This window comes from Podarcis tiliguerta (assembly GCF_965153285.1).
Source record: "Podarcis tiliguerta genome assembly, chromosome: 17".
Classification (NCBI taxonomy): domain Eukaryota; kingdom Metazoa; phylum Chordata; class Lepidosauria; order Squamata; family Lacertidae; genus Podarcis; species Podarcis tiliguerta.
In genome coordinates, this window is record NC_139550.1 from 37697336 (window position 1) to 37722733 (window position 25398).

At 46.4% G+C, this 25398-nt stretch overlaps 1 protein-coding gene across 17 annotated transcripts in view; it reads right to left on the reverse strand.

Annotated features, from left to right (window-relative positions):
- L1CAM (L1 cell adhesion molecule) overlaps nucleotides 1-25398 on the reverse strand; it is a 98339-nt gene that overhangs the window by 30125 nt on the left and 42816 nt on the right. For all 17 annotated transcript variants that reach the window (XM_083419482.1, XM_083419477.1, XM_083419476.1 and 14 more), the window contains 15 exons: nucleotides 25051-25173; nucleotides 23923-24093; nucleotides 22536-22647; nucleotides 19809-19993; nucleotides 17561-17692; nucleotides 17320-17463; nucleotides 15236-15347; nucleotides 14388-14554; nucleotides 12939-13098; nucleotides 12713-12841; nucleotides 11976-12073; nucleotides 10560-10757; nucleotides 9267-9337; nucleotides 2558-2777; nucleotides 839-954 (listed from right to left, as the gene is read on the reverse strand). In XM_083419482.1, coding sequence (XP_083275608.1) covers nucleotides 839-954; nucleotides 2558-2777; nucleotides 9267-9337; nucleotides 10560-10757; nucleotides 11976-12073; nucleotides 12713-12841; nucleotides 12939-13098; nucleotides 14388-14554; nucleotides 15236-15347; nucleotides 17320-17463; nucleotides 17561-17692; nucleotides 19809-19993; nucleotides 22536-22647; nucleotides 23923-24093; nucleotides 25051-25173 — 2138 coding nt within the window. The remainder of the gene's footprint in view (nucleotides 1-838; nucleotides 955-2557; nucleotides 2778-9266; nucleotides 9338-10559; nucleotides 10758-11975; nucleotides 12074-12712; nucleotides 12842-12938; nucleotides 13099-14387; nucleotides 14555-15235; nucleotides 15348-17319; nucleotides 17464-17560; nucleotides 17693-19808; nucleotides 19994-22535; nucleotides 22648-23922; nucleotides 24094-25050; nucleotides 25174-25398) is intronic.

Sequence of the window (25398 nt, forward strand, 5' to 3'; positions counted from 1 at the left end):
CTTTGTGCAAAGTGCCTCTTGCCATGTGCAGACTGCCTCCCTGCTCCAAGAAGAAGGTTTTTCTAAAAAAAACCTGATGGGAATGTACCTTTGATCATGTAAAGAGTGATTTTGCCCTTTTAATGGTACATAGATTAAAATTATTATTATTATTATTATTATTATTCCCCACCTTTTCTCCTGACAGGGTCTCAAGGCAGCTTATAGATAAAATAAGAACAGTTTAATCTATAGGGGCCCAGAATGTTTCTGAGCACATCTTCACTCTTTCTCAAAGGTCCTTTTAAAAAAAAGCAAGGAAGCAACATTTTATCCTGTCGTTCAGTGCAGTCAATATGGCAGCTGGGCAGAAGGATGAAATTCTGGCTGGGACAGTAAAATTATTGTGAGCTGTTTTGCATTGTACTGAAATCCTTTAAGCCAGTCGGGTGTGTGTACACTCAACAATTTTTTTAAAAAAACACACACACAATAATTCTGCAGCAAAGTACTGTATTCCAAATTCTGCACCACAATTTGCTTCCATAAATTTCTCTTATTTTGCTCTGATTTAGTCTGCAACGGCTTACTATTTTGAATAATTTAGGCTGCAATCCTATACCACCTGACTGGGAACCAGGTCTTATTGATCTCAGTGGGACTTCTTTTATGGTAGATATGTCCAGGACTGTGCTGTGCTATTATTTTGGTTTTGCTATTGAGAGAGCAGCAGTGTAATGGGTCCAGGGAAATTTATTTGAAGAGTGGGATGTAAGTTCTGAAAACAAACAAGTAAAAATGAACAGACTTCTGCAGATGCTGCCCCCTCCCTGCTACGGAGGGGAGGTTTTGCCCTTACCTTAAATCCCCTGAGGTGGCCGAAAATTTTCTGTCTGTGAAGCAGGGTCCAGGAAATCTTGATGGTTGTGCTGTTGATCACCATAATTCCCATATTCTCAGGGACGGCTTCGGGTACTGTAAGGAGAGCAATTAATCCCATTCAGATGTGGCCAGGCAAGAAGAGAGGACCTGAGAGCTTGAGCAGGCCCAAAACCTTTCTCTGCCTGAGACCAAGCTGGCTGGACTGGCAGATGACTCTTACATCAAGGCTGGCACAGGGACAGTGCCCTTGGCTGCGCCTGAAGGGTGTCGACTAGGCTGAAGAGGCTGCCTTGTGGCAGACACCTCACCAACTGCAGCAGTGGCCCACCTGTGGCCCAAAGGTCTCAGAAGGCACCCAAAAAAATCACATTAAGGGCTCATCCACACTTCTGTTTGTCCCATGATTTCTAGTCAAGGGTGCAAGAGAGAGGGGGTTGTTTCTCCCCCGCTTTCCCTGGGGAAACCCACTGTTTACCACTGAACCGTAACAAACAGCGATCTGCAGAGAACCCAATTGATGTTTGTCCCGATTCAGCAGTAAACAGCAGGTTTTCCCAGGGAAAGAAGTGGGAGAAAAGATAAATCTCTCAAACCCATGCCTACACACACACACACACACACACACACTTTTTCTTGTGACCCCAAGGTCCCTCAAATTTGTAATTAAAAATAATAATTTAATTTTTTATAAAATTACTGACTGTTCTCAAAGGTGGCCTGTTATGAATTTATGATGTCAAAAGGGGTTTTTGTCCCTCATCCAACCCATGCATCCTTTTCTCCCCCCCTTTTTTTTCCATGCCCACTTTTACATTTACACTGGACAATTGACCATAGGTCAGTTCAGTTCTTGGCCCCCAAAAGGTGAGCCACCCCACCCCTGATCTAATGGCAGGGCCAGGCCTGATACTTGGGTGTGGACCTAATTGTTCTGGAAAGCAATATGACAAGTGAGGAGGTGCTTTTTTTTTAAGGCCTCAAAAATGTGCCAGCATTTTAGTGCAAATTTCTCCTAATACATATATCTCGCTATGCAATTTTGTCTAATATACAAAGGTTTGCAAGTGATTATGCCTAATACAATGCATGTTCTTTTCACTAATATATGATGTTTTATGCACACTTCCTCCTTGGAGAACTGTAGCACAAAATACGGAGACATGAAGAATGCAAATGACAGCTGCCTTTCAATTTGCATATTGCATATTGTTTCAGAAAGTATGCTGCTGCTACCATGATATCTGCTGCTGCCACCGCTGCCCACATGTCTCACTGTGCCATCACTGTGTGCCTTGCCATGTCTGCCACGACCGAAGAAGTAGCACTTCCATTCATGCCAATTTCACACAAGACCCAAAATGGGCAGGATCTCACCCACAATCGTATTGATTTCAATACGTCTGCTCAGAGTAGAGCTTGGTTGGCGACAACACTGAATTAGGTAGGTTCACATTAAAATCTGAACGGAAGTGAGCTTCTCCCCCAAACCTAGAAACAGCAGAGCCACACTTTTTCTGATCCTTGTAAGACACCCATGATGAAATAGGCCTTTTTGAAAAGGTGTTCTGTTGGCTTTAACCTGGCTTTGTTTGAGGTGTTCCTACCTGAGGTGGCCTCGATGGGTAAAAATCCAAACGGACACGCTTGTCACTACATCTCCCCTTCCACAGTAGCAGCTCCCCCACTCCCTACTCACCTCCCTCCCCAGAGTAGCCAAGAGTGGTGTGCGGTTCAGGTCCTTTGCCAAAGCCATTCTGCGCCTGCACTTTAATCTCGTAGGGCGAGAAGACAGGGGTGTCCGTCACCACCACAGGGGGGCGCTCCACCTCCACCGTGTTCCATTGCTCGTGGTTCCTTGGTCGCCACTGCACAAGGTATTTCAGCATTGGGGCGTTCCACTCCCTGCGAGGCAAGGGCTGAAAGGGAAGGGGTGAGGGTGGGGTCAGAGGAGGTAAAGGAATGGGGAACAGCACTGCTAAGCATCAGGGCACCTGCGCTGGATCAGGCCAGAGGCCCGTCTACTCCAAAAGCAACCAGCCAGGTGTCTCTTAGTGCTCAGAAGCAGAGCAATAAATGCATGGAGCTTCCCTTGCGGCTTCTCCCAGCTCTTTTTGCCTCTGTTCCTGCAGCTGCCACGTTAAACCATCACGGCTAAACTCTTTGGCTAAGACGTATCCCGTGTGAGATTGTGTGATCCTTGGAGGAGGGATCGGAGGGAAGCCACCTAACCTTACGGGCTGTTTTCATTTCATTTAATTATTTAATAAAATTTATACATTGTTTGATTGTAAAAAAGAACTTCAAATAGTCTACAAAAAAGACAAAACAATAAAATGGAGGGAAATTCACAACCATACTTTAAAACATACAAAACAAAATTAAAATACTAAAACAGACTAAAATCACCTCATCTGATGATACTGAGTTCTGTGCTAGTTATGGTTAAGTGATGAAGTACTTTTCTTTCCTTTAATTTGGCAACCCTGGTGTTGGGAGAAAATGGAAAAGCAGGCTCCCTTTCACTCTGGACTTATCCACCCTTAGCTGTAACCCCCTTCCGCCCAGGCGAAGGTCAAACACTCTGTGTCCAAGTGCTTTCCCAGGAAAACCCACTCTTTAAAGCTGAATCACAACAAATGACAATTCGGGTTTTCTGTGGATTGCCTTTTGCTCCAATTCAGTTTAAAGAGCGGGTTTTTGCAGGGAAAGCTTCAGTGACCTACTCAAGAAGCACCCAATGAGATTTGAATTCAGATTGCCTTGGCCTAGGTCTGCCTTTTTAGCTGCTGTCTCCCCTTCAGCCCTGAGGCCCTGAGGCCACAGCACGAGAGGCCCCAGTCCTGCAGTGGGGATGCTTGAAAAATATAAGGGAATTCCTTGTAGGCCTGCCAGGACAGCAGCTGGAGAACCAGTGGTTTACTTTCAAATGCACAGAACAAGGAGCTCCTGTCCATGCCCACCCCAGACCTTTTCTCCACCTTCTTCCTCCGTTTGCAATAGTAAACGCTTGCTCTGCACATACGAGAGAGAAGCCAGCAGAAGGATCACAGGAGGAGCTGAGTTAAATGGATGTCTGGGTATGGGCTTGGCTGCCGCACCCGGAAAAGAAGGGAAACTGTTGCATCCTCTTCCCACGCCCGCCCACCCCTCCTGGTCAAAGGGATGCATGAGCATTGAGGTCAGGAGAAAGGGCTTGACCAGCAGCCCAGACACTGGAAGCCTATCTTTCTAACTCCTGATGTGTGGTCTTAGCTCCAAAAGTCGGACACTGCCCCAGAGAAACATTGCGTCAGAAGTGCCACACTTTTCCAAGGGTCCAGCAGGGGGAGGCCGTGGCTTAGAAGACCAAGGGGGCCCCACCTGAGGAAAGGCTCTGTCTTCCCCACTCCATGCTAGGCTCCAGGGTCAGATTTACATATAAGCTAAACAGGCTATAGCTTAGGGTCCCACAAAAAAATAATGGAAAAAACTGGATGTACATTTCCAAAATATAAGATAAAAAACAAATAAAATAAAACCTACATACAGCAACAGTGGCAAATGGCTTTGGATACCTATTAGGTCCATAAATTACCACAGCATATATTCAACACAAAAAACAGCGACAATTTGTTGTTGAAAAAGGACAGCTGGACATATAAAGGGCCCCATGACCTTCAGGAGCTTAGGGCCTCATCAAACCTAAACCCAGCCCTGCTAGGCTCTCAACAATTATGGGGCCTGACACCTTTCTTCACTGACCTTTGGCTCTTGCGACTTTAATCACTGCCTAAAGCAGAAACTGAAAGGGCAATGCTTTGTTCCTCCAAGACTTCCCGCACAAGGAGGCAAACCTCGCAAGGTGCAGAAGGAAACAATATGGTTTGTTTTCAAGAGCACTCCATTTTTGCTGTTGTTATGCCTTAGTGGGTGTCAAGTGTAAGAACTCTTCATTGGAAACAATATGAACTTTTTGCCTCCTGAATAACAGATTTCCTTGGGCCGGATTCAAGAATGTGGTTCCTTTAGCACTAGCACAGCGGGGCCTTCCCTGCTCTCCTCCCCATGTGCCCCCACTTCCCCAGTTCCACTCTGGAGGGTCAGGAGAACCCACAGAAGGAAGGAACACGGAGACTGTTTTCCTGCGCAGGTCGAAATGCTTGTGCTGATGGAACAATCTCTGCAGCGCAACACTGAATTCCACCCTTTGTCTTTCTGTGCGATAAAATGGGCTTTATGTACCCAGTTCTACCCTGTGCGAAAAATCCCACACAGGCTGAAATTTAAGCTACTAGATGCCAATGAGTAGAACTCCCCATCACTTCTTTTTACTCAGTGCTACTCCCTCACTACTAACAAGAGACTGGTTCACTTGCTATCACCTGCTGAGCAAAGCAAAGGAGAACTTTCCAGTTAAATGCTTCTGTTCACAAAACTTCTTACGAGGCTATGGAGCTTTCAACGCTTCTGGGCTTCTTTCCCAGTTTTACCCTGGGTTAAAGATCTCACTCTGGGAAGTCCCTCTAAGCTGAAACAAATACAACAGAGTTGGCTTTTTTCTTTACCCACTACAAAATAAGGCAATGTCTCGTTTGAGATGCAAAAAGTAATTTACTGCCCTGCATAAAGCATTCTTACACCTGAAACATGGAACAGCAGAAAACTCGAATGCTTTGGAAAATAAACCATACAAAGCCCTTTAGCAGCTTGCGACCTTCTTTGTTCCTGTTGGGGTCTGGAACAGCTGCTGTCCTTCCTTTTTCATCTCCCCACTTCACCACTTAAAATTTCTATGCTAGGAAATGCTTCACCTGTAAATTTCAATTTACTGTGCCTTTTAGGCTGCTGTTGAAGCAGGGCAACACAAAACTGAGGCTATGTAAAAATTAGTCACTTAAAACACTGCAAGGTTGTTATCCGGCCCACCCCCGATCCCTGCTGAGTTTCAAGCTCATTTCTTATGCTTCTGTACACACCAAGTTGGGGGTGGGAATATTTTCACCCCATGCCCATTACCGGATTTGCTTCCCCACGCTGAACTCCAACCACTGGAGTTCTCAGCTGTGCATGTGCTGTGCATGTGCTGTGCATGTGCTGTCATCTGCACATGCACAACAGCTGTCTCCAGCGTGCACACCTCAACTTAAACACTCCTTTCATTTTCTAATTGAATGGAACCTGGTTTGAGGGAATGTGAATTCAATAGTATTCCTCAAAAAGCTGCAGAATACAATGGAGTGTGGCTAATGTCAGGGGTACTTCGCTTCAAACAACAGTGGGGGGCACACTGGAGCTGGAGTAAATACTGATGTGAACACGGCCTGAATGGAAAGTAAATTCCTGTTCTTTTATAGGGACATTTGCCAGGTACCATCCTCGTTGTCTTTTCATAGCCAAGTGAAGCCCAGGCTTTTTACTGCAACACGTTATACTGCTGGAAATGGCTCAGAAACTTTGGCTGGTGCAGAATTTGGTGTCCAGGTTGCTCACTGGGGCAAGATGGTTTGAGCATATTACGCTGATCCTGGCCCAACTACCCATTGCTTTCTGGGCACAATTCAAAATGCTGGCTTTGACCAATAAAGCCTTAAATGGCTCAGGACTGCAATACCTCAAAGACCATATGAACCAACCAGACCCTGCAATCATCAGCTGAGGCCCTTCTTCACGTGCCTCTTCCATGAGAGGCCCAGAGGGTGGCAACATGAGAATGGATATTTTCTGTGGTGGCTTCCCATCTGTGGAAGGCTCTTCCTGAGAGGCTCATCTGGCATCCTCACTACACATCTTTAGGCACCAGGCAAACATGTTTCTCTAGAACCAGGCCTTTGGCTGATTGAAAATCCTATGGCCTTTTAAATGTGTTTGTGGAGGAGGAATTATTGGTCTGCTTTTGCTCTCCTTTTATTATGTATCTTATGTTCTCATTTTGTATTTTTATGTTGTGAATCATCCTGTGATTTTCAGATGAAGGGCAGTATATAAATTTAATAATAATAATAATAATAATAATAATAATAATAATAATAATAATAATAGAATTATAAAAATAAGAAGCTGCTTCCCACTCCTTCACTAGATGGGTAGTTGCCATAGTTTTCAGGTAGATGTGGGTGCAGGATGTCACCAACCTTTTGAGAGTCATACAGCAGGCAGAAGCTCAACAGATGCTGCTTCTCCCTCTAGATGCTGGTGTGAACAGGTGTGTGAATTTGAACTTATTTCTATGGTTCATCTCATATCATAAGTATAAATATTGACATAACTTGTATATGATATGAGCTTCTCCATCATGAACTTAGCTTGACCGTGGTACAAACCTGATACCAGCCATCATACCTGTATCCAGAGGTGGGTGCATGTGGCAAACTGTGGGGTTGGAGTCCTGGACTGCACCCACTTCAGACTACAGGGATGATGACACACATGCATTTTTCTGTTCTTTCCACTTAAAAAGAAGAGAGAGAGAGAAAAACTCTCCCTAGAACATCAGGGAGAAGTTTATGCTGAAAACGTTTCTAAACTTACATGCTTATTTGCTTCATGCAGCAATTTCTTTATTTAACTCGAGGGAGCATTCAGGCACATTAAGTTCCCCTAAAGAGGCTGAAGTGATACACCACAGGTTGCAACCTTGCCCTCTGATGGGGAGGGAATGCTAATCCATACCCTCTGGTGTCCCAAACAAAAGTCATCATCAGGAAGATAATTCCTCTTGACAGCAGCCACCATCCTGGGTTAAACAGGAAATGGGAGCCACATGGCAACCCTCCCTCAGGGCCAAGACTGAACTGCGAGGGGCAACCCATGCCAGGCCAGCTGTGGTTAACACAGAGTGTCCCCTCCACCGCCTGTATTGTGATAACATTTGTCTAGCTGAACTTGGTATTTGCCTCCCCGAACGGAAGCGTCTGGCACCAGCTCCCTCCTGGGAACGCAGCCCACAGCTCTCATCATTATGGCAAGCGCAAGCATTTGGGGACAATGCCGGCAGCAGACACAGTGCAGTGCGAACATGCCGCCCCTTTGCACGGGAATGCAAACAACACAGCAAACCCAAACAGAGCGAAGATAATAAAAGGCCCAAGTGGCGTGTGCGCGCTCTGTTGCCTCAATAGAAACACCCCACTCTGGCACCCTGTGTCAGCACACTCCACGTGGCACCTCAGCGAAGAGGCCACTCACTCTCACTCTCTCTCTCTCTCTTTCTCACACACTTGCTCTGCAGGGCTGGAATAGCGGACACAAAAGAGAGACACGAATGTAGGTCCTCCCTCATGTAATTTGGGCTGCAGAGGACACAGGAAGTGAGAAAGAAGAAGCAGCGCCGTTAGTCAAAATGTGTGCCAAGAAAGGAGAAGAGGGTGGCGGGAATCCCCCAGAAGCAAGAGGGTCATTGGCCCGTCTCACTCAGGGGAAGATTATTCCCAGAATCCTAAATATAGTGACTGAAAGTGAAATGAGTGTGAGCTGGACAGAGCCGGTTCAAATACCACCTCCATTTCAGTGCCCCTGACACCTATAATAAAGGGTTAAGAATGCTTGGCCTACTTTACAGGGTTGTTGTAAGGAATACTGAGATCATGTATGTGAAATGCTCTGAATGTTAAAAAAATATGTTTGTTTTGTATCGGCTGGGATAAATTTAATCGGGATGGCCTGTGGTTGATTCGTTATGTTAGATTGCTTTGGGATTGACTTTGTTTAAAAGGGCTTTTATATGTAGTATTTTGAAGCCCTGACTTTTTTGTTTGTACACTGAGTTTTGGGGAAAGTGGCATAAAGCTGCATGCAAACAAACAAACAAACAAACAAATCCTTGAGTGACTTTCGTTCAGACCTTAACGTCTGCCTGATTTCGTTCCACTGGTGGCTTCTGCTAGGGACACGCCATGTATTGTGTTAGGTCCGCCCCATGCTGTGAGCGGCTCTTTGTGTTCTGAATTGTTTAGCAGGCACATTGACAAATGCTGCAGCAGAGGTGCAAGAGCAAAGTGCTGAATATGTGATGTGAGGCATGGAGATAATAATACTGACCAACCTTACAAGGTTATTGTTAAGATTACAAGAAGACAATATGTGTGGCTCAGTTGGACCACACAAAGCAACACACATACAAAGCAACTGGCCTCCAGGAGCATATTGCTTGTGTGCCTTGCAGAAATACCCAAATTCACCTCAGAATTTAGGTTTAGACAAAATTCAACAGCAACTCTTGCATCTGCTCAACACATAGCTGTCAACGTTTCCCCCTTTTTAAGGGAAATTCCTATTCCAAATAGGATTCCTCGCAAGAAAAGGGAAAAGTTGACAGCTATGGCTCAACATGCTGCTGTCAGCCACTAACACTGTGGAGGAGGAGGAGGAGGAGGAGGAGGAGATCCAGCGATACCAAGACTAGGGCTGCAAGACTATTTATATTTTACCGTCCAGGTGATGATCATATTAGTAGTCTCGTTCCCCTTTCCTTTGACATCAGATGGATTCCGCTTAGGCGCTAGAAAGTAATGGATCACAGTTAGGTCTGCTTATATATCAGCTCAGATAAAGCACCCACCATGACTAAGAGGCAGGTAGTGGCATTTTCTTATGCCAAGCCACTTGCTCCCTCTCTTTCTCACGTTTGGGCTGTGAGTAGCCAAAACAGTATCACTCATGAGAGAGGAAACAGCAGGCTTGGGGGAAAATCCCAAGGTCTTCAGAAAAACAAAAAATATTTAGGAGACAGGAGACTTAACAGTGGAAAAACCTTAAAACAGTCCAATTAAGATCTGTGCATGCTCAATAGCTATGAAATTCTGCCTGTTGCAGGCCGGTGGGGAGGGGGGAGAGGAAAGCCTGGTGTGGGGAGGAGTGGAATAGTGGGGCTGGAGCCCTGAACAGAAGCACTCTGAGCTGTAACATTTTGTTGCAGGGCCCCATTTGTCTGTGTATCACAAGCACTGTTGATTCTTACAGGGCAGGGCTGGCTCAATAAACTTTGGCAACTGAGGCAAAACACAAAATGCCACCCCCCACTGCCACTGCCAGGGAAGAAGGACCAAATGAAGATCTACATCAGGAGCAAGGAATAATAATAATAATAATAATAATAATAATAATAATAATAATACTTTATTATTCATACCCCACCCATCTGGCTGGGCGGCTTCCAACAAAATATTAAAATACAGTAATGCATCAAACATTAAAAGCTTCCCTAAACAGGGCTGCCTTCAGGTGTCTTCTAAAAGTCCGGGGGCTGTTTTTCTCTTTGACATCACAGGGCGGGTGCCACTACTGAGAAGGCCCACTGAGGGAACCGCCAGAAGGCCCTTGGCGCTGGACCTCAGTGTCCGGGCAGAATGATGGGGGTGGAGATGCTCCTTCAGATATACTGGACCAAGGCTGTTTAGGCCTTTAAAGGTCTACATTGGAACAAGGGCGGGAGGAGAGTAGCAGCCCCTCCTATTCACCAAGAGGCCGCTGTAGAGGTGGCATGGGGGGCCCCCGCCAAGGAAGCAGCAGATTCAGCCTCCAAAGATCATGCAGTACCTGCTGCTGCCACCATGGCAGCAGTGGGCAATGCACTCCTTGGAGCCTGGATCTGCTATCCCTGTGGATCCTGCCGCTCGAGGCAATCGCCTCACCTTGCCTCATGGGTGGGCTGGCCCTGCTACAGGGAACGATGACACCTAAGCCCCAAACATGCTTCTCCTTGGCATTGTCAGCCTCCTTACCTGCAGGATTTGTGACATAGCTGACAGGGTGGGAATTTAGCGGACTGTCCCCATGATCATTTCTGGCCTTCACATAGAAGTTGTATTTCCTGAATGGAGAAAGGTGAAGCGTGGCCCACGGCTGGTTTCCTGGTACAGTGGTTAACTTTTCCATTTTTCCTTGCCCAAAGTTGCTTTCGTCACAAAATACAGTATACTCTGTGGGGAGAGTAAAGGCCATGTCAATAGTTAGACTAAGCCCCTCCCAGAAATAATCAAGGTCATCCCAGCCTTGGACTGGGAAGCCCCACCACAACCAACTGGGAAAGAGATGCATTCTCTGCACATGCTCAGAAGCGTTCATTTTCCTGCAGCCAGTCTAAACACACCAACGAAAATAACATTGGAGCAAATGTGTGACTTAAACAGAGCTTCCAGTTCCAAGTATATCTCAAATGAAGCACCGCATTGCTTCACACAGAATACAGCAGCAAACCCAGCAGGGAGTCAGAACCAGCCCCTTATGGCTTTCTGACAAGAATACCTGCAGGAGACAAGCACTTTCTAACAGTTGTTTGTCACACTTGAGATGTTTAGTTCTATACTTACAAAAATGAGCTGTGAGTCTAAAGCGCATACTAATGAGATTCTTTACAAACAGATCCAGGTACAAAAAGCACCTCGGTTTAAATGCCAAAATACATTGGTAGTGGCAGGGAAGTGCTATGATGCATTTACAGCCGTGGTCCTTAAGGCCCACCTGGCTTCAAGATGACCTCGTTTTCTACCCTGCCTTCTATTGCAAATAATAATTGGGCCTTCGCCACAGGGAAACCGCAGAGAGATGTCATTCTGCATCCACAGAGGATCGTGGCCAAAGATGCCTTTCAATTTGTAAAACAAGTTCAGGTTGCAGATAACTCTAGTATTTATCCTGTCTTTGTTTTAAATGCAGCTAGGTGTGGAGGACCTGTGGATAAACCACCGGGGAATATGGTTATTCTGCTGAGGTGATTTCAGGAGCTAATGAGAAAGGAAGAAATGGGGGCACAGGAGGAAGATAAAGTTTATGGGCAGGAATTGGGGGAGGGCAAAGTAAAACACTGAAAGGGGTATCAGGCTAGTTTTGCAAAACAAAGAGATAATAGTGTGTGCACATTTTGCATCATATCAGGTTCTACAGGTTTTTTAAAAAATGAAATCAGGAAATCTGAGGGTTATGATTTATTTGGTGGGGGGAATAGCTGCCCCCCCATGTTTCCCCATCCTGCCATTGCCCATGATATGACTGGATCCTGCCCTCCCACCCAAACACATATGACATGTGAGAGTTCTGAAGAAAAGCCAAGAATTCGGAGGCTTTGAGTGAGGATTCCAAACTGGTAACATGGCAATGCTGGCTCTAAGCAGCACGGTGCACTCAGCCCTGTTTCTTACCCTTGATAGGCCTGTTGTGATCATCTCCTGGTGTCCATGTCAGCTTCACCTGCCAGTCCTGCTGCTCCGACAGTTCCAGATTTGACACAGGGCCAGGACTGCCTGAAAGAGAGACCATCATGTGAGCCACGATGAGGGAGCGACCACAGGATGAAAGCCCCAAATCTTCTTTGTATCTCCTTTAGCAGTTTTCCCAGAGTTGACCCAAAACATTTTGGATCCTGAGATTAAAATTCCAAATGGCAGCTCTGTCTCTCCCCACCCCACCCCATGGTATAATTAATGTTGTTATTATTTCACTAACTGATAGGGCTATCTAGAAATGGAAGTAGTTTTAGTTAATAAATATTTGTCTTTTAAACATGTCTCTCTCTCCCATGCAGACATGTATCAATTTCCTCACAACCCAGACTCAAATAAAACTTGCTTCACAGATGCCTTCAGAGGCGTGTTGACAGATGTGTAATGTTTATGTACATCTCCCAGTCAGAAGAAGCATCACTTCTCTCTCTCTCTCTGTCCCTCCCTCCCCCCACCTTGAGTTCCCTTTTATAGTAACACCAGATTCACCTCAAAACATCAAAAACCAAAAATACGCACCCCAAATCTACCAGCTGCAGCCATTACCTCACTTACCATCACTTTGCTCTCTCAGTAAGTTTGGAGTCTAAAGAACCCAAGACAACCATTTTACAAGAGGTAAAAGAACCCACATCTGATTTCTCCTTTTTTGGTACTTGCCATATACCCAAAGCTTGGCACTTTTCTCCACAGAGTCAAGAGCTGTCCAAGCCCGGCAGGTGTATATTCCTTGGTCAGAATAGTCCAGGTCAGTGATGGTCAAGGATGTGTCATTGATGAAATACCTAGCAGGTGGATAAAATAAGGGTGCTTTGTGGTTTCCCTCAGTCCACAGGCCCCACACACAACCCTACCCTGCCCTGCCCTGCCCACACCACTCACTTGTCATTGTCAGCGGACTCCTTAACCAGCTGCCCTTTTCGGTGCCACTCAAGACCAGGGCCTGGGATGGTGTCATCGAACACCACTTTGCAGTGGAACATCACATGGCCACCCTTCTCCCCTTCTGTGTTTGTAGGCTCCACTTCAAACTGTGTGGCTCCTGGAACAGGGACAGAAGGTGGAGTCGTGTCCTCTCTCCCCACCACGTCTTGCTATGGTTGGAGGGATGAGATCTCCAGAAGCCTGCATGGCTTCTCTTTCCCTATCATTCCACAGTGTGACTTCAGCACCTCCCATTGCAGACAGGGCCAGGCAACAAATTCTCAGGCAATGCAACATGTTAAGAAGTTCTCCTGCACACACCTCACTGAAATGAACTGGGTGACCACTTTTGACCTGTTTCCCACACTTCTACCTTGAATGGCACCCCAAACCGAGTATTCCTAAAGCTGCTCTGATTTAAATTACCTTGGCGGTGGCCTGAATATGTTAATTTTAGGCAGACCTCAACATAGAAGACAAAAGTCAAATCTAAAATGTGAGCATGGAAAAAAAACAAGATTTGCTGCCACCCCAGAAGAGCTATCATTCTTACTGTGAGGTTACCAAGACAGGATCCTCTTTCCACTTCTCAGAAGAGGGCAGGAGACTCAGGAGAACCTGAATCACCTCCTAATTTCATTGGGTAAGCAAGAGCAGCATACAAAACTTCAGTATTATCTATAAAATCCATCTGAGGAGCTGGGTATACAGGAGGATGGAGATGTTCAACTAAGGGCCTTAGAGGCTGTGGCTGACAGCTCAGTGTGGGCAGAATGTAGTCCATGAGGTGCCCTCCATATGTTGCTGGCAGGGGCATCCCCTCCCATTTTGACACCTGAGGCAAAACAGGAAGGGTGCTGCTCCTGTCAAGTCTTTACTTATGAGGGTCGCACAGTGCAGCTTCCGGCAGCATCTCATAGAACTCTCACAAGAACTTGTCAGAAGCCACTGCCACTACTTCTCCTCACTATTCTGACGGTCACTGGGCTCCACCCTGCAGGATTCAGCTGCCCAAGGCAGTTGCCTCATTCTGCCTCATGGGCGGGCTGGGCCTGCTTGCTGGGCAATGTGAGCCGAAGCCACTGTGGTCTGTGGTCAGGATGGGGAGGATGGAAATTGTAGTCCAACATCTGACACCAAACTGTCTACCCCACAAAGTAAGATCTGATCCCTTCCCCTGAGGCCTTTCTCTCTGTTTACCTTTAGTGTGACTGCTCAGGCTGGAGAAGGCAGGAAAGTGGAAGATCTATTTTTCAATTTCATCATACCTCAATGACCAATGACTGCTATCTTCCCATCAAGCCTCATTATGCCTTATTATTATGCCTTACTATTTCCTATTCGACTTCTCTTCAGATTCATAACCCATCTGAGAGGTGTGGTGCATTCTGGGAAATCTGCTCCCACCTTTGACAAAAAGCTGGGCAACGATGGAGACATTGTTCTGATCATTCTCAGCAAAGCATGTGAAGTTCCCTGCATCCTCACGCTGGACTTTCTCAAGCTGCAGGGTTCCGTTTGTGAATAGAAAGCTCCGGTAATCTTCCATGATGGAGTACATGCCTTCTGTAAGCCTGGAAGTAAGAGCAAAAGGAGGCACATCAAGCACATGAAAGAGAAAATGCTCTGTTGTCAATATGGTTAGTGTTGCTGTCACTTAAAAACAAAAAAAATCCAGAGGGATTCCTATGATTTTAAGATCTACATCATAGGCAGAAGGTGTCCGTGTCTCGCAGGAGAGATTTCAGTGCATACTGGAACTTCAGTTTTGAGCAATTAAAGTTTGCTATGACAGATTGATGCTAATAATAAAGAACTTACAGCATATATTCACCGTCTCTACACAAATAAGGCATCCTTTTCCATTTACAAATAAAAGTTACTACACTTACTCAGTGGCACTCAACCCTAAGCTTTGGCACAGAGAAGATGAGATATATACAAATGGTGCCATAGCTGCTTAGGACAAAGTTACCAAGAAAATGGATTTGATGGATCCAAAGGATTCAAGTTACAAGAAAGGAAATTCCAACTAAACATCAGGAAGGGGAAGAGCTGTTCAACAGTGGAAAGGACTTCCTCAGAAGGTGGTGGACTCTCCTTCCCTGGAGGCTTTTAAGCAGAGGTTGGATGGCCATCTGCCATGGATGCTTTTGTTGAGATTCCTGCATTGCAGGGGGTTGGACTAGATGACCCTCAGGTCCCTTCCAACTCTATGATTCTATGAAATACATCAGCCATAGCAGAGAACTCACCAGTTCACAGTGGGCCGAGGTGCCCCAAAAGTCTCACAGTGCAGGGTGGCTGTCTGGTTCTCCACCACATTGTATACTAACCCATCCGGGGTCAGGATCTCTGCTGGCAGACCTGAATTAAATCAAGCAGAAAGATACGTTTGGGGCATGGCACCCTCTAAACAAACAACCAGTTCTGTCTCCTCAATGAAACTCATCTAGGATTTTGCAAGTATATTGGACCAGCCTCATAATCAGGGTTTTTTTAAGTGAGGGCCGGGGGGGGGAGGGTGTTGAGGACATGGGGTTTTTTTTACAATTAGTTTGTATTAAATATTTTATTGTGTCACAAAACAAACAAATAAACAGGGGAAAGTACAGATAGTGTCTCCACTTTCAATTCATAGAGTATTTTTCACATTTCGTTTACAGTCGTTTAAAAACATTTCGTTTACAGTCAGAGTTTATTGTTAAAGATATTGTGTGGTTGGGGTAAAAGAGAGAGGAGGGAGATAGAGACAGATCTTTTGCTCTATTGCATAGTGTTTGTGCGGTGTTTTTGTGTCAGCATCACATGGGCTGGACCTTTATTTATATATTTTTGTTGGCATTGCAAGAGCTTAGAGAGTGCAGAGCTTGCTTGGTTGCTGTGTGGTTGGTTTGTATGTGTGAACAGGGGCAGGGGGGTTGGGGTTGGGTCAAGTTAGCCATACAAAAATTTATGGGAAGCCGCCCTTTGAGAAAAGTTAACCAACAAGCTTAAACTAGCACAGGGAGGGTTGCTATATTTTGAAGAGCAAAAAAGAGGACACATTTGCCGACTTCTACTTTAAAAAAATAGGATGTGTCCATGAAAAAGAGGATGTGGCCTGGAAAAAGAGGACATATGGCAACCCTAACTGGTCACCTTCACCCCGGTGTTGCTCCCCTTCATCACATTTGCAGCACAACAAAACAATGACCTATTCCCCTCCCACAGGATACAAACTGGGGAAATTGTAAGTCAAACAGCAAAAAAAACCCAACAACAATTAAACACATTTAGTCATTTAGCATATTAGATCTTTTTGGTAAAGGCTTTTAATGTGTATGTGTATGTGTGTGTGTGTGTGTGTGTGTGTGTGTGTTTTGTATACGTATGTGTGTGTGTACACACACACACACACACACACACACACACACACTTTTTTGTTATATTACTGTTTGGCCGGATGCTAGCCAAGGCTTAACACTCGTTGACCAGAATGTCCGGAGGTAGGAATAAGTGTACTTCTCTTACGGACAAATGGGGTCAAGTAAGCCTTCATGTTTTCCTTATATCTCCATAAGTAAAAGGCTTTGACTAGGCTCAGGAGCTAGAGGCCCCTGAATCTAATTCCCTCTTCCTGGAGAAACCTCTCTTGGCCTTCCCTCCCCAAGAGGCAAGCAAGATGTGAAGCAGTGACATCTGTGGCAACAAAATGCATAGTGGGCTGGGGCTGATGTGCTAGCTAACCCAACACACATCACTAAATGACCCTCCAGGAAAAAGTAGCTACTAGAGACTTTAAAGGTAAAGGTAAAGGGACCCCTGACCATTAGGTCCAGTCGTGGCCGACTCTGGGGTTGCGGCGCTCATCTCGCTTTATTGGCCGAGGGAGCCAGCGTATAGCTTCCGGGTCATGTGGCCAGCATGACTAAGCCACTTCTGGCGAACCAGAGCAGCGCACGGAAACGCTGTTTATCTTCCCGCCGGAGCGGTACCTATTTATCTACTTGCACTTTGATGTGCTTTCGAACTGCTAGGTTGGCAGGAGCAGGGACCGAGAAACGGGAGCTCACCCCGTTGTGGGGATTCAAACCGCCGACCTTCTGATCGGCAAGTCCTAGGCTCTGTGGTTTAACCCACAGCACCACCTGTGACTACAGACTTTACCTTCTTTTTTTAAAAAAACAACAACCCTGCAAACTGAAATTCAGAGGAGCCTGGAACACCTTCAAGGATTATTTGCAATGTGAGAATGGTGACACTGTTGTGTGTGTGCTCTCTGTTGGCTCCCCCCACCTTGCCGCCCTTTGGAACTGGTCTAGCCCCACACTCATCCAAGAGGAGCAGATAAACTCACGGACGATGAGGATGTACGCATTGGCCAGGAGACTGCCATGCTTATTATGGGCTTCACACTGGATCACAGCTGTGTCATTGGGCTGCACTTGGTTGAGGATCAAAGCTCCTGGCACCACCTTCCTTCTCGGGTCTGGCATCACCTCTGAAACCCAGCAAAAGAGTTTAGGCCCACGAGAGGAAGCATGGCAGCGTGGCATCCCTTTCCCTCACCCACATTCCACACCTGCCCATTCACTCACCTTCTAGCGGGATCCCATTTATCCTCCACGACACCTCTGGTTTGGGTTGCCCATCAACATCGCAGTTCAAGCGCACATTTTCTCCTGGTGCAAAGATCTCGCTCTCGGGCTCTTTTATCCAGTATGGAGCAGCTGGGAAAAGAAGGCAGAGTGAAAGGGGTGCCTCCCCACCCACAAGGCCCATCTGCTCCTGCTTGGTAAGGGGTTGGACTCAATGGCCCTTGTGGTCTCTTCCAACTCTATGATTCTATGATTCTATGCAGCCTCACTGCTAACTCCACAGACTCTAATCTCACCCTCCAGTTCCTACATATCAACTTCTGAAAACTGAAAAGAAATTCAGGATTCCCCCTTGAAGCTCTCTCACCCCACCCCAATTACTGGAGCCACAACGAATGGAAAGCCAAAGTTCCAGCTATTGTCATGCCTTCTTAGGGTTCCTGCTTAGGGTGGCTATTGCAAAGAGCAATATATTTGTGTAATATATTTACTGTCAGGTTTAGCACGTCTCTCACACAAGACGTGGAATGCTGGCAGTTTTACTAGTTGAGGTTTATTAGCAATAACAGGCTTTCAGCAATCCGACCTTCCCAGAACTCATTCCTTACTTCAGGTAGGTAGCCATGTTGGTCTGACACAGTTGAAATATATATAAAAAATAAAAAATTGTCCAGCAGCACCTTAAAGACCAACTAAGTTTGTTCTTGGTATGAGCTTTTGTGTGCATGCATGGTATCTGAAGAAGTCTACATGCACACTAAAGGTTATACAGTACCAAGAACAAACCTAGTTGGTCTCTAAGGTGCTACTGGGCAATTTTTTAATATATTTCATTCCTCACTGTTGGAGTCAGCTGACTCGACTGGCTTCTGGCCCTTCCCAAGGCCAGATATACACCAGGCCTGCCCCTGCTTCCTATCAGTCTTTGCTCTAATCGCTTGCTCCACTTCCTACTTCTTGGAGACTCGGTTGCAGCCAATTCCTCCTCCTCTGGAGTTGAACCCAACTCCCTCCTACCACCTGCCTCCTGCTCCTTCATCTCTGTGCTGCTGCGAAAACTTACAGGCAGCATTCCAGAGCGAAAAGAGCTTCTCTCACTTTCGTTGTGTGAAAGAATCAAGTTCCTATTTTCCTCTGCCTCTTCCTCTCTGCCGACCATGTCTCTGACATTTACAGTGTTACTGGTCAAGCTGAAGTTCTAACTTCTTACAAATGGTCAGAATTCCACTGATTGTTGGCTTTCCACTCCACATATGCACAGAATATTGATCTGCCTCCCACCCCACCACCCCACACAAAACTGGCTGTCAGTGGCAGGGCAAACCACAGCATGGCAATGGCACACTGCACAGCACCCTGTGACAGCTCATTGCCAGGAAGGAGAAGGAAGGAAGGGGCTCTGTGTTCCTTGCGATATCTAGAGCCACCCTCGCCTTTCTGGAAAAGAATCCTATCCAGGAAACCTTGGCTGGCGTGAAGGAGAGACCTCTCAGGACAGTGCAGGATGCCCTTGGGAGCTTTCTGGCCAGGGCTAAGAGTCATTTCAGGGTGAGAAGTTTGATGGGGCCACAGTGAAGGAGTTGCCCCCCTTTCCCACCTTCTTGTTGCCTTTATTAAAGGATTTTCATAGTTAGCAAGGATGCATACAATACCTCAGTCCTTTCTCACATTCGGTGTGAGACGCTGCTGTCATAGAGGTGGGAGGGAGAGCGGGGAGAGTGGGGAGAAAGAGGTGGGGTAGTGATTTTTCATTTTTTCCCCTAGTGTACGTATGTTCAGAGTTTTTGTGTCAGTGTTGTAAGGATAGCTTCTTTATTTATCTGTTTGTTCTTGTTGGCAGTGTGAGATGTTGGAGAGACCAGAGCATGGTTGGTTGCATTTAGCTGATTGCCATGAGTTTTTTGTGGGGGGTTACCCCCCTTTTCTCACAGTTCAGACGACAACAACAACAAAATCTCCTTCCCACTATTCACTTAAAACAAACAAAACAGACTGCAAAGTCAAGTTTAGCACCATGTCTAGTTTGGTGCCCAAATCAATGGGACCTAAAACCCATGTGATGTGGGGGGCAGGCCCTGGTCCTTTGCTGAATGTCTTCCCCCTACTGAAATCTGAAATGAATGGCTTCTCCTAGGAGAGACCCCCTCACACACACCCCACCAGAGAGTCCTAGTGCCCCGGCTTAGCTGGTGCCCCCCTTATCCCACCAGCTACGCATGTGTAGTTATGCCTGTGGCTGTGGGCATACCCTCGACCGTCACATAGTAGCTGTGGCGGATCGTGCCGTGGTCGTTGTGAGCAATGCACTGGTATTCCCCATCGTCATCCTCCTCCACGCTTGGGATGCGCAGGGTTTTATTTGAGTTCTCAAGGACTACCCGGTCCGAAAGCTTCAGTCTGTTCATGTGGATCCATTCCACGGTTGGTGTAGGGCTGCCAGAGACAGGAGAGAAAGGGTGAGGGTAAAAAATGGCTAATGACTCTGGTCGGGGGGCCAACTAGCTTTATGGCTAAGACCAAGAACCCTCCAGGTGTTGCTGGGGTTCAACTACCATCCTCTCCATTGGCCCACGCTGACTGGGGCTGATGAGAGAGAGCTAGAGCCCTATGCATCCGCAGGACCAACAGGAAAGCTGGAAAGAGCCCTGCTACATTGTCCTATCCCAGATCCTCTCCTCCTCCCTGCCCCATACCGTGTCACTGGCAGTAGTGATGCAATGGCTGAAGGCCAGTGTGGTGTCGTGGCCTGAGTGCTGGACTATGACCTGGGAGAGCAGGGTTCAAATCCCCACTCAGCCCTGAAGCTCAGTGAGTGACTTTGGACCAGTCACTTTCTCTTGGTCTAACCTGCCTCACAGGGCTGTTGAGAGTCAAAACAGAGAGTGGGAGAAATAAGTTTGTCACCTTGAACTTTTTGGAGAAAAGATGGGATCTAATGGTAATAAAAAACAAACGTTTAATTGATTAATTTGTTAGATTGATGGCTTAAAAACTTATTGATTGGCTAAATGTATTCTTTTAATTAAAAAATTATTTTATTTTAAAAACAGGAACTCATAAAAACTGCCATCTTAGTAGTGAAATCGCCTCTTGTGTAAGAGAGAAGAGGGGAGGTTTCATCTTCTACGATATGGCTGCTATGAAATATTATCTATTTATTTTATAAATATTTTTATACAACTATATAATTAAAATAAAGCAGGAAATGTCTATATACAATAAAAACCACAGGAAAAAATTAAAACCAGAGACCATCTACTAACTATTACGGAAATATGTTTTCTCAGTTGCCTTCACAAGCTTCCAGGTATAAGAACAGGAAGAGCTCTATTTCACTCTGCAGCAGTTTTGGATTGCATCAAGATTCAGTTAGCTCAATTTTGCTTCCAACACAATCAGCAAGACATAACTGTGAAATCCTAGCAATGTCACATTCTTTCATCTCATTTCATCTTCACAACAAGGAAGTAGCCTAAACTGAGGGATTGTGACTGGCTTCACAGTCATGCAGTAAGATTGACTTGAACCTGAACCGCTTTGCCCGTAGGTCAACATGCCACCACCGTAACGCCCTGGCTCCCCTTCTGACTATGCGCACCAAGCAAGGTTGCTCTTAGTCTTCCTCTCGAAGGTACTCTCTACTCTTTCTGTCATCATCCAGACAATAAATGAAACCATGGCTAAGAACGCTGCCAAAGTGCTTCCTGGATCTCCTTGGCTGGCACTTTCCCCTTCTTTATCCTCATCAGCCAGTCTGTGGCTGAAGGGCCGACTGAGCTGAGAGTCCCCAGAGAAGCCAACTAGGAAAACGTTTCCTTAATCACACAAGAAACACTTTGGATTGTAAGCCAGCCTTTAAGTGCCTTTCCTGCTTCCAAGCCCACAGGATGCAGCCAGGGGGGAGAAAGGAGGCTGCCCACACCTGAGGAAGGAGCTGGAGGTCTCTGTTTGCTTGCCAAATCACCAAGGAGGGAAAACTAAAATCCCAAGAGGGTCCCCTCCTCTTCTCCACTTGCAATGTAGGGACTCTGGAGACACATTAAAAAGGAGCTTGCCTGCCCGCCCACCTGCAGGTACGTCTCCCCTACTGAAGCTGCACTAAGGAGAATGGAACCTCAATCTCTTGCCTTCTCTCAACTTCCATATGTACGGGCACACAGTCTTAGACCCATCCATACCTCCCTCTCTCAAACATCAAATGTTTCTCTCTTTCTCTCTCTCACAGACACACAAACACACACAGAGAGAGAGAGTGAGTCAGATATCTGCTTTAGGCAACCAGAAGGGAAAGATCTGTGAGTGCCCTTAAACGGTGAGTGGTTAAGCTGTCCCTCCAGGTGTTGATGGCCGGGGCTGACCATCAGCCCCAGCCAGCATGACCAATGGTCAGATTAACCACCCCGGCCCTCAACTAACAGAGTAATGGACGAACACCAGGGAAACACTTGAAGAAGATAATAAGGGGTGGGTTTAATGTAGGGATGGGTAACTTGTGGCTCTCCACATAGACACTGCTGGATTACAGTTCCCGTCATCCCTGACCACTGGGCATACTGGCTGTGGCTGAGGAGAGCTGGAATCCAGTAATATCTGGAGGGCCACAGGTTCTGTATCCCTGGGTTGAGAAAGCCAGAAGTTACACTTCCATGTGATTCATAGTTGCCCTGTGGAACTCACTGCCACAGGAATACTGTGAAGGTAGTTAATTTCAGGTAAAATTAATGTGAATTTAGAGAAATTTATGAAGTATCCTAAGGTACATTCATGGATTTTGATTTTTTTAAAAAAAAGCCAAGATATCCAGAGGCTGCAGAATCATGCGACAGCTGATCCACTGGGTGAGTGTCTCTGGTGGAACTCTTCCCCTTCAAGGATCTTCAAACCTTCCTCTCCCCAACTCTCTCCCTGGGCGTTTTGGAGTCCTTTTCGGGTAGAGTTTGAGCCCTTTGACAACAGGTATCTCCAAGGCACTTACAGTCCTGCCACAATGCACTCCAGCACCAAGGGCTCCCCCTGCTTCGCCTCGTATGTGTTGGGCATCTTATCCGGTACAATTAGCATTGGCTTCTGGTTCGAGAAACTGTTGGCTGTGGAAGAGAAAGAAGGGAAGGCAACTGGGCAGCAATGGAACCAACAGGGGTGCTGAGCCCACTCTGAGCTAATCTGACCTTCTGTGACCCTGTCCCATAGAGCAGTGGCAGCTCCTGCAGAGGCCTAGTTGGTGCAAACTCTGGAAGAGGCAGGAGCAGCACTGCTCTTCAGCTGCACCACCTTAAGAGTGCAGAATAGGGACCATCTCATTTGTCCCTCTGATCTATCAAGGCAGGCATGCTTGCTGCACCCTTTTAACAGAGCTACTCAGCCACAGACCTTCCATTTCTATCTACATTTGCACATCACACTCAGCCAAACCATGGCTTAGTGCCATCACATAAGCATGCAGGCTCTCAGAGAGGAGATTGTGGCTACTGTGCTTCTACCCAGTTGTTCTGCTGCAGCAGTAACCAAGGCGTTTGGCTTGACTCTCTCCAGAGTAACCATGAACTATAACCAAGATCTGCCCTGTGGTTTACAGCTTGCAGTTTGTCTGGGAGAGCTAAATCATGAGTCAGGTTCAGATATGTGTGAAGTCAAACCATGGCTTAGTGCAGTGCAGCACTAAGTGCTCTTTTCTTCTGGAGCTCATATGCTTGTGCGTTCACACAAAGCCATGGTTTGGCTTAAATTGACCCTTCTCTCAGTCCCGCCACACTCACAGGCATGCTTGGTAGGGACGTGGGAGAGGGCCTTCTTGATGGTTTCTCCCAGACTTCGGAACTCCTTCCCTAGAGAAGGTAGACTGGCCCCCTCCTTGTTGTCCGGCAAGTGAAGACCTTCTTGCTCCAACAGGCTTTTGGGAAGTGACTGCTGGCGCCATGTACTTTTATTGTAATTATAAAAACAACAACATCAAACTGGGCCAAAGACCAGCCAGAATTAAACTGGAGCTTCACACAGCTGTTGAAGTTGACAAGTGAGGGATTGAAGGCAGGTCAGGGACATTATTGTCCCAGGGACATTATTGAACTACAACTCCCATCATCCATGACCATTGGTCAAACTGACTGGGGCCAATTGGAAGTGGAGTCCCACGACATCTAGAGGGCCACAGATTGCCATCTCTGCTGTACTTGCCATAGCCTACTGTTCACCCTGTTATACTTCTCCCTTCCTTAGCCTCAAAACTAATTACCAAGAAACTAACACTTTCTCAGTGTATCTTAGACTGGGTGGACAGAAGATCAGGTGACTGATGGATCCCTGTACCTTTCCACCCCAGAAGGCAGCTGCACTTCAGAAATGCAGGGTATCTGAAGACTTACTGGGGAAAACCTTTAGTTCAATGGGCTCCTTCTGGATGATGATTCGAGGGCCTTGGAAATGGGCGTTGCAAATATAGTCAGGGCGGCTGTCCTTCATCTGGACATTAGCAAAATAGAGATTCCCGTCCTGGCCCATGGTGACTCGGTCATCTTTTGTGATATGCTCGATCTCTGGAGGGGAAGGAGAGAGTGGAAATAGCAAAGTGGGGTGAGAAGCCACAGCACAGTAGACTGATTCTTCCACCCCACCTTATCTCTTGACCCAGCCAACATCATAGGAGAGAGAAGAATCACACCCCATTTCATTCATTCATTCATTCATTCATGAATTGATCAGGTGGATCAGACCAAAGGTCTCCCTTCCAACAGTAGCCTGCCATATGCCTCAGTGAAAGTGGATACTGACAGTCCTGTGCTCTGCTTTCCCCCCACAAGACCTCAGATCTCCTTCAGCTAGCAGGCCATGGGATCTGAATCCCAGTAATCAGTTCCAAGCAAAACCACCTTGATTAATGCATTGAGCTACACTTTCCTGGACAAAAGTCCATCTCCTAGGGTGCTTAGAATGGACTTACATAGAATCAGACCATCTACCCAAATACTGCTTATTCCACGGGTAGGGAACTTGTGGCCTCCAAAAGTTGTGGGACTACAAATCCCATTTTATCCCTGGCCATTGGCAATTCAGGGCTGGGATTGATGGGAGTAGGAGTCCAACATCTAGAGGGCCACAGACTCCCCAGCTCTGATCCGTTCTGACTGGTTGAATCACAGATTGATCCAGAGACTTGCATACATAAAAGGCAGGTATAATGTGATCCCCACCCCCCATTTTTGTTTTCAATTTACCTCTTGTATGTTGCATAGAGGTATTTGCTAAGAAGCCACTAATAAATATGTAATATTTATTTGTAATAAATAGACATAGAAAAATACATAAATATAAAGGCATGTGTCCCAACATTATACTATCCGACAATGAGCCTAGAACCCAAGCCTCTTCCCTCCTGAGTTGAGTAGCCTAACTGCTCACCCTAAGCAGCAGGCCAACTGCTGGCGGACAGTAGTCCCCACCTTGGTCATCTTTGCCACATGATCACACCTGGAAGGGCAACCAGGGATACTCACTGTTGTTCAGCCAGTAGATTTTGGGTGGGACAGCACTTTCAGGTGGGTTGCAGGGTAAGACCGTATGGGTCCCTTCCTCCACTGCAATAGGTGCCACCTTCTCCTTTGGCCACTGTGGAGCACCTGGACAAAGACAGGAAGCAAAGGAGGAAACTGGGTGAGCAAGAGGCAGCAAGTGGGGAAGACTCCAAAGAGATCAGCCGAGAAGCACCGCTTGCAAAGTCCTCTGGGTTCACTTCTTCACACATCCAGTTCCTCTTTCCCTCTTACAGAAGACGTACATCCACAGGTCTTTGGGAGGAATTCACCATCACACTATTCCATTTGTTCCATCAGAACAAACATTTC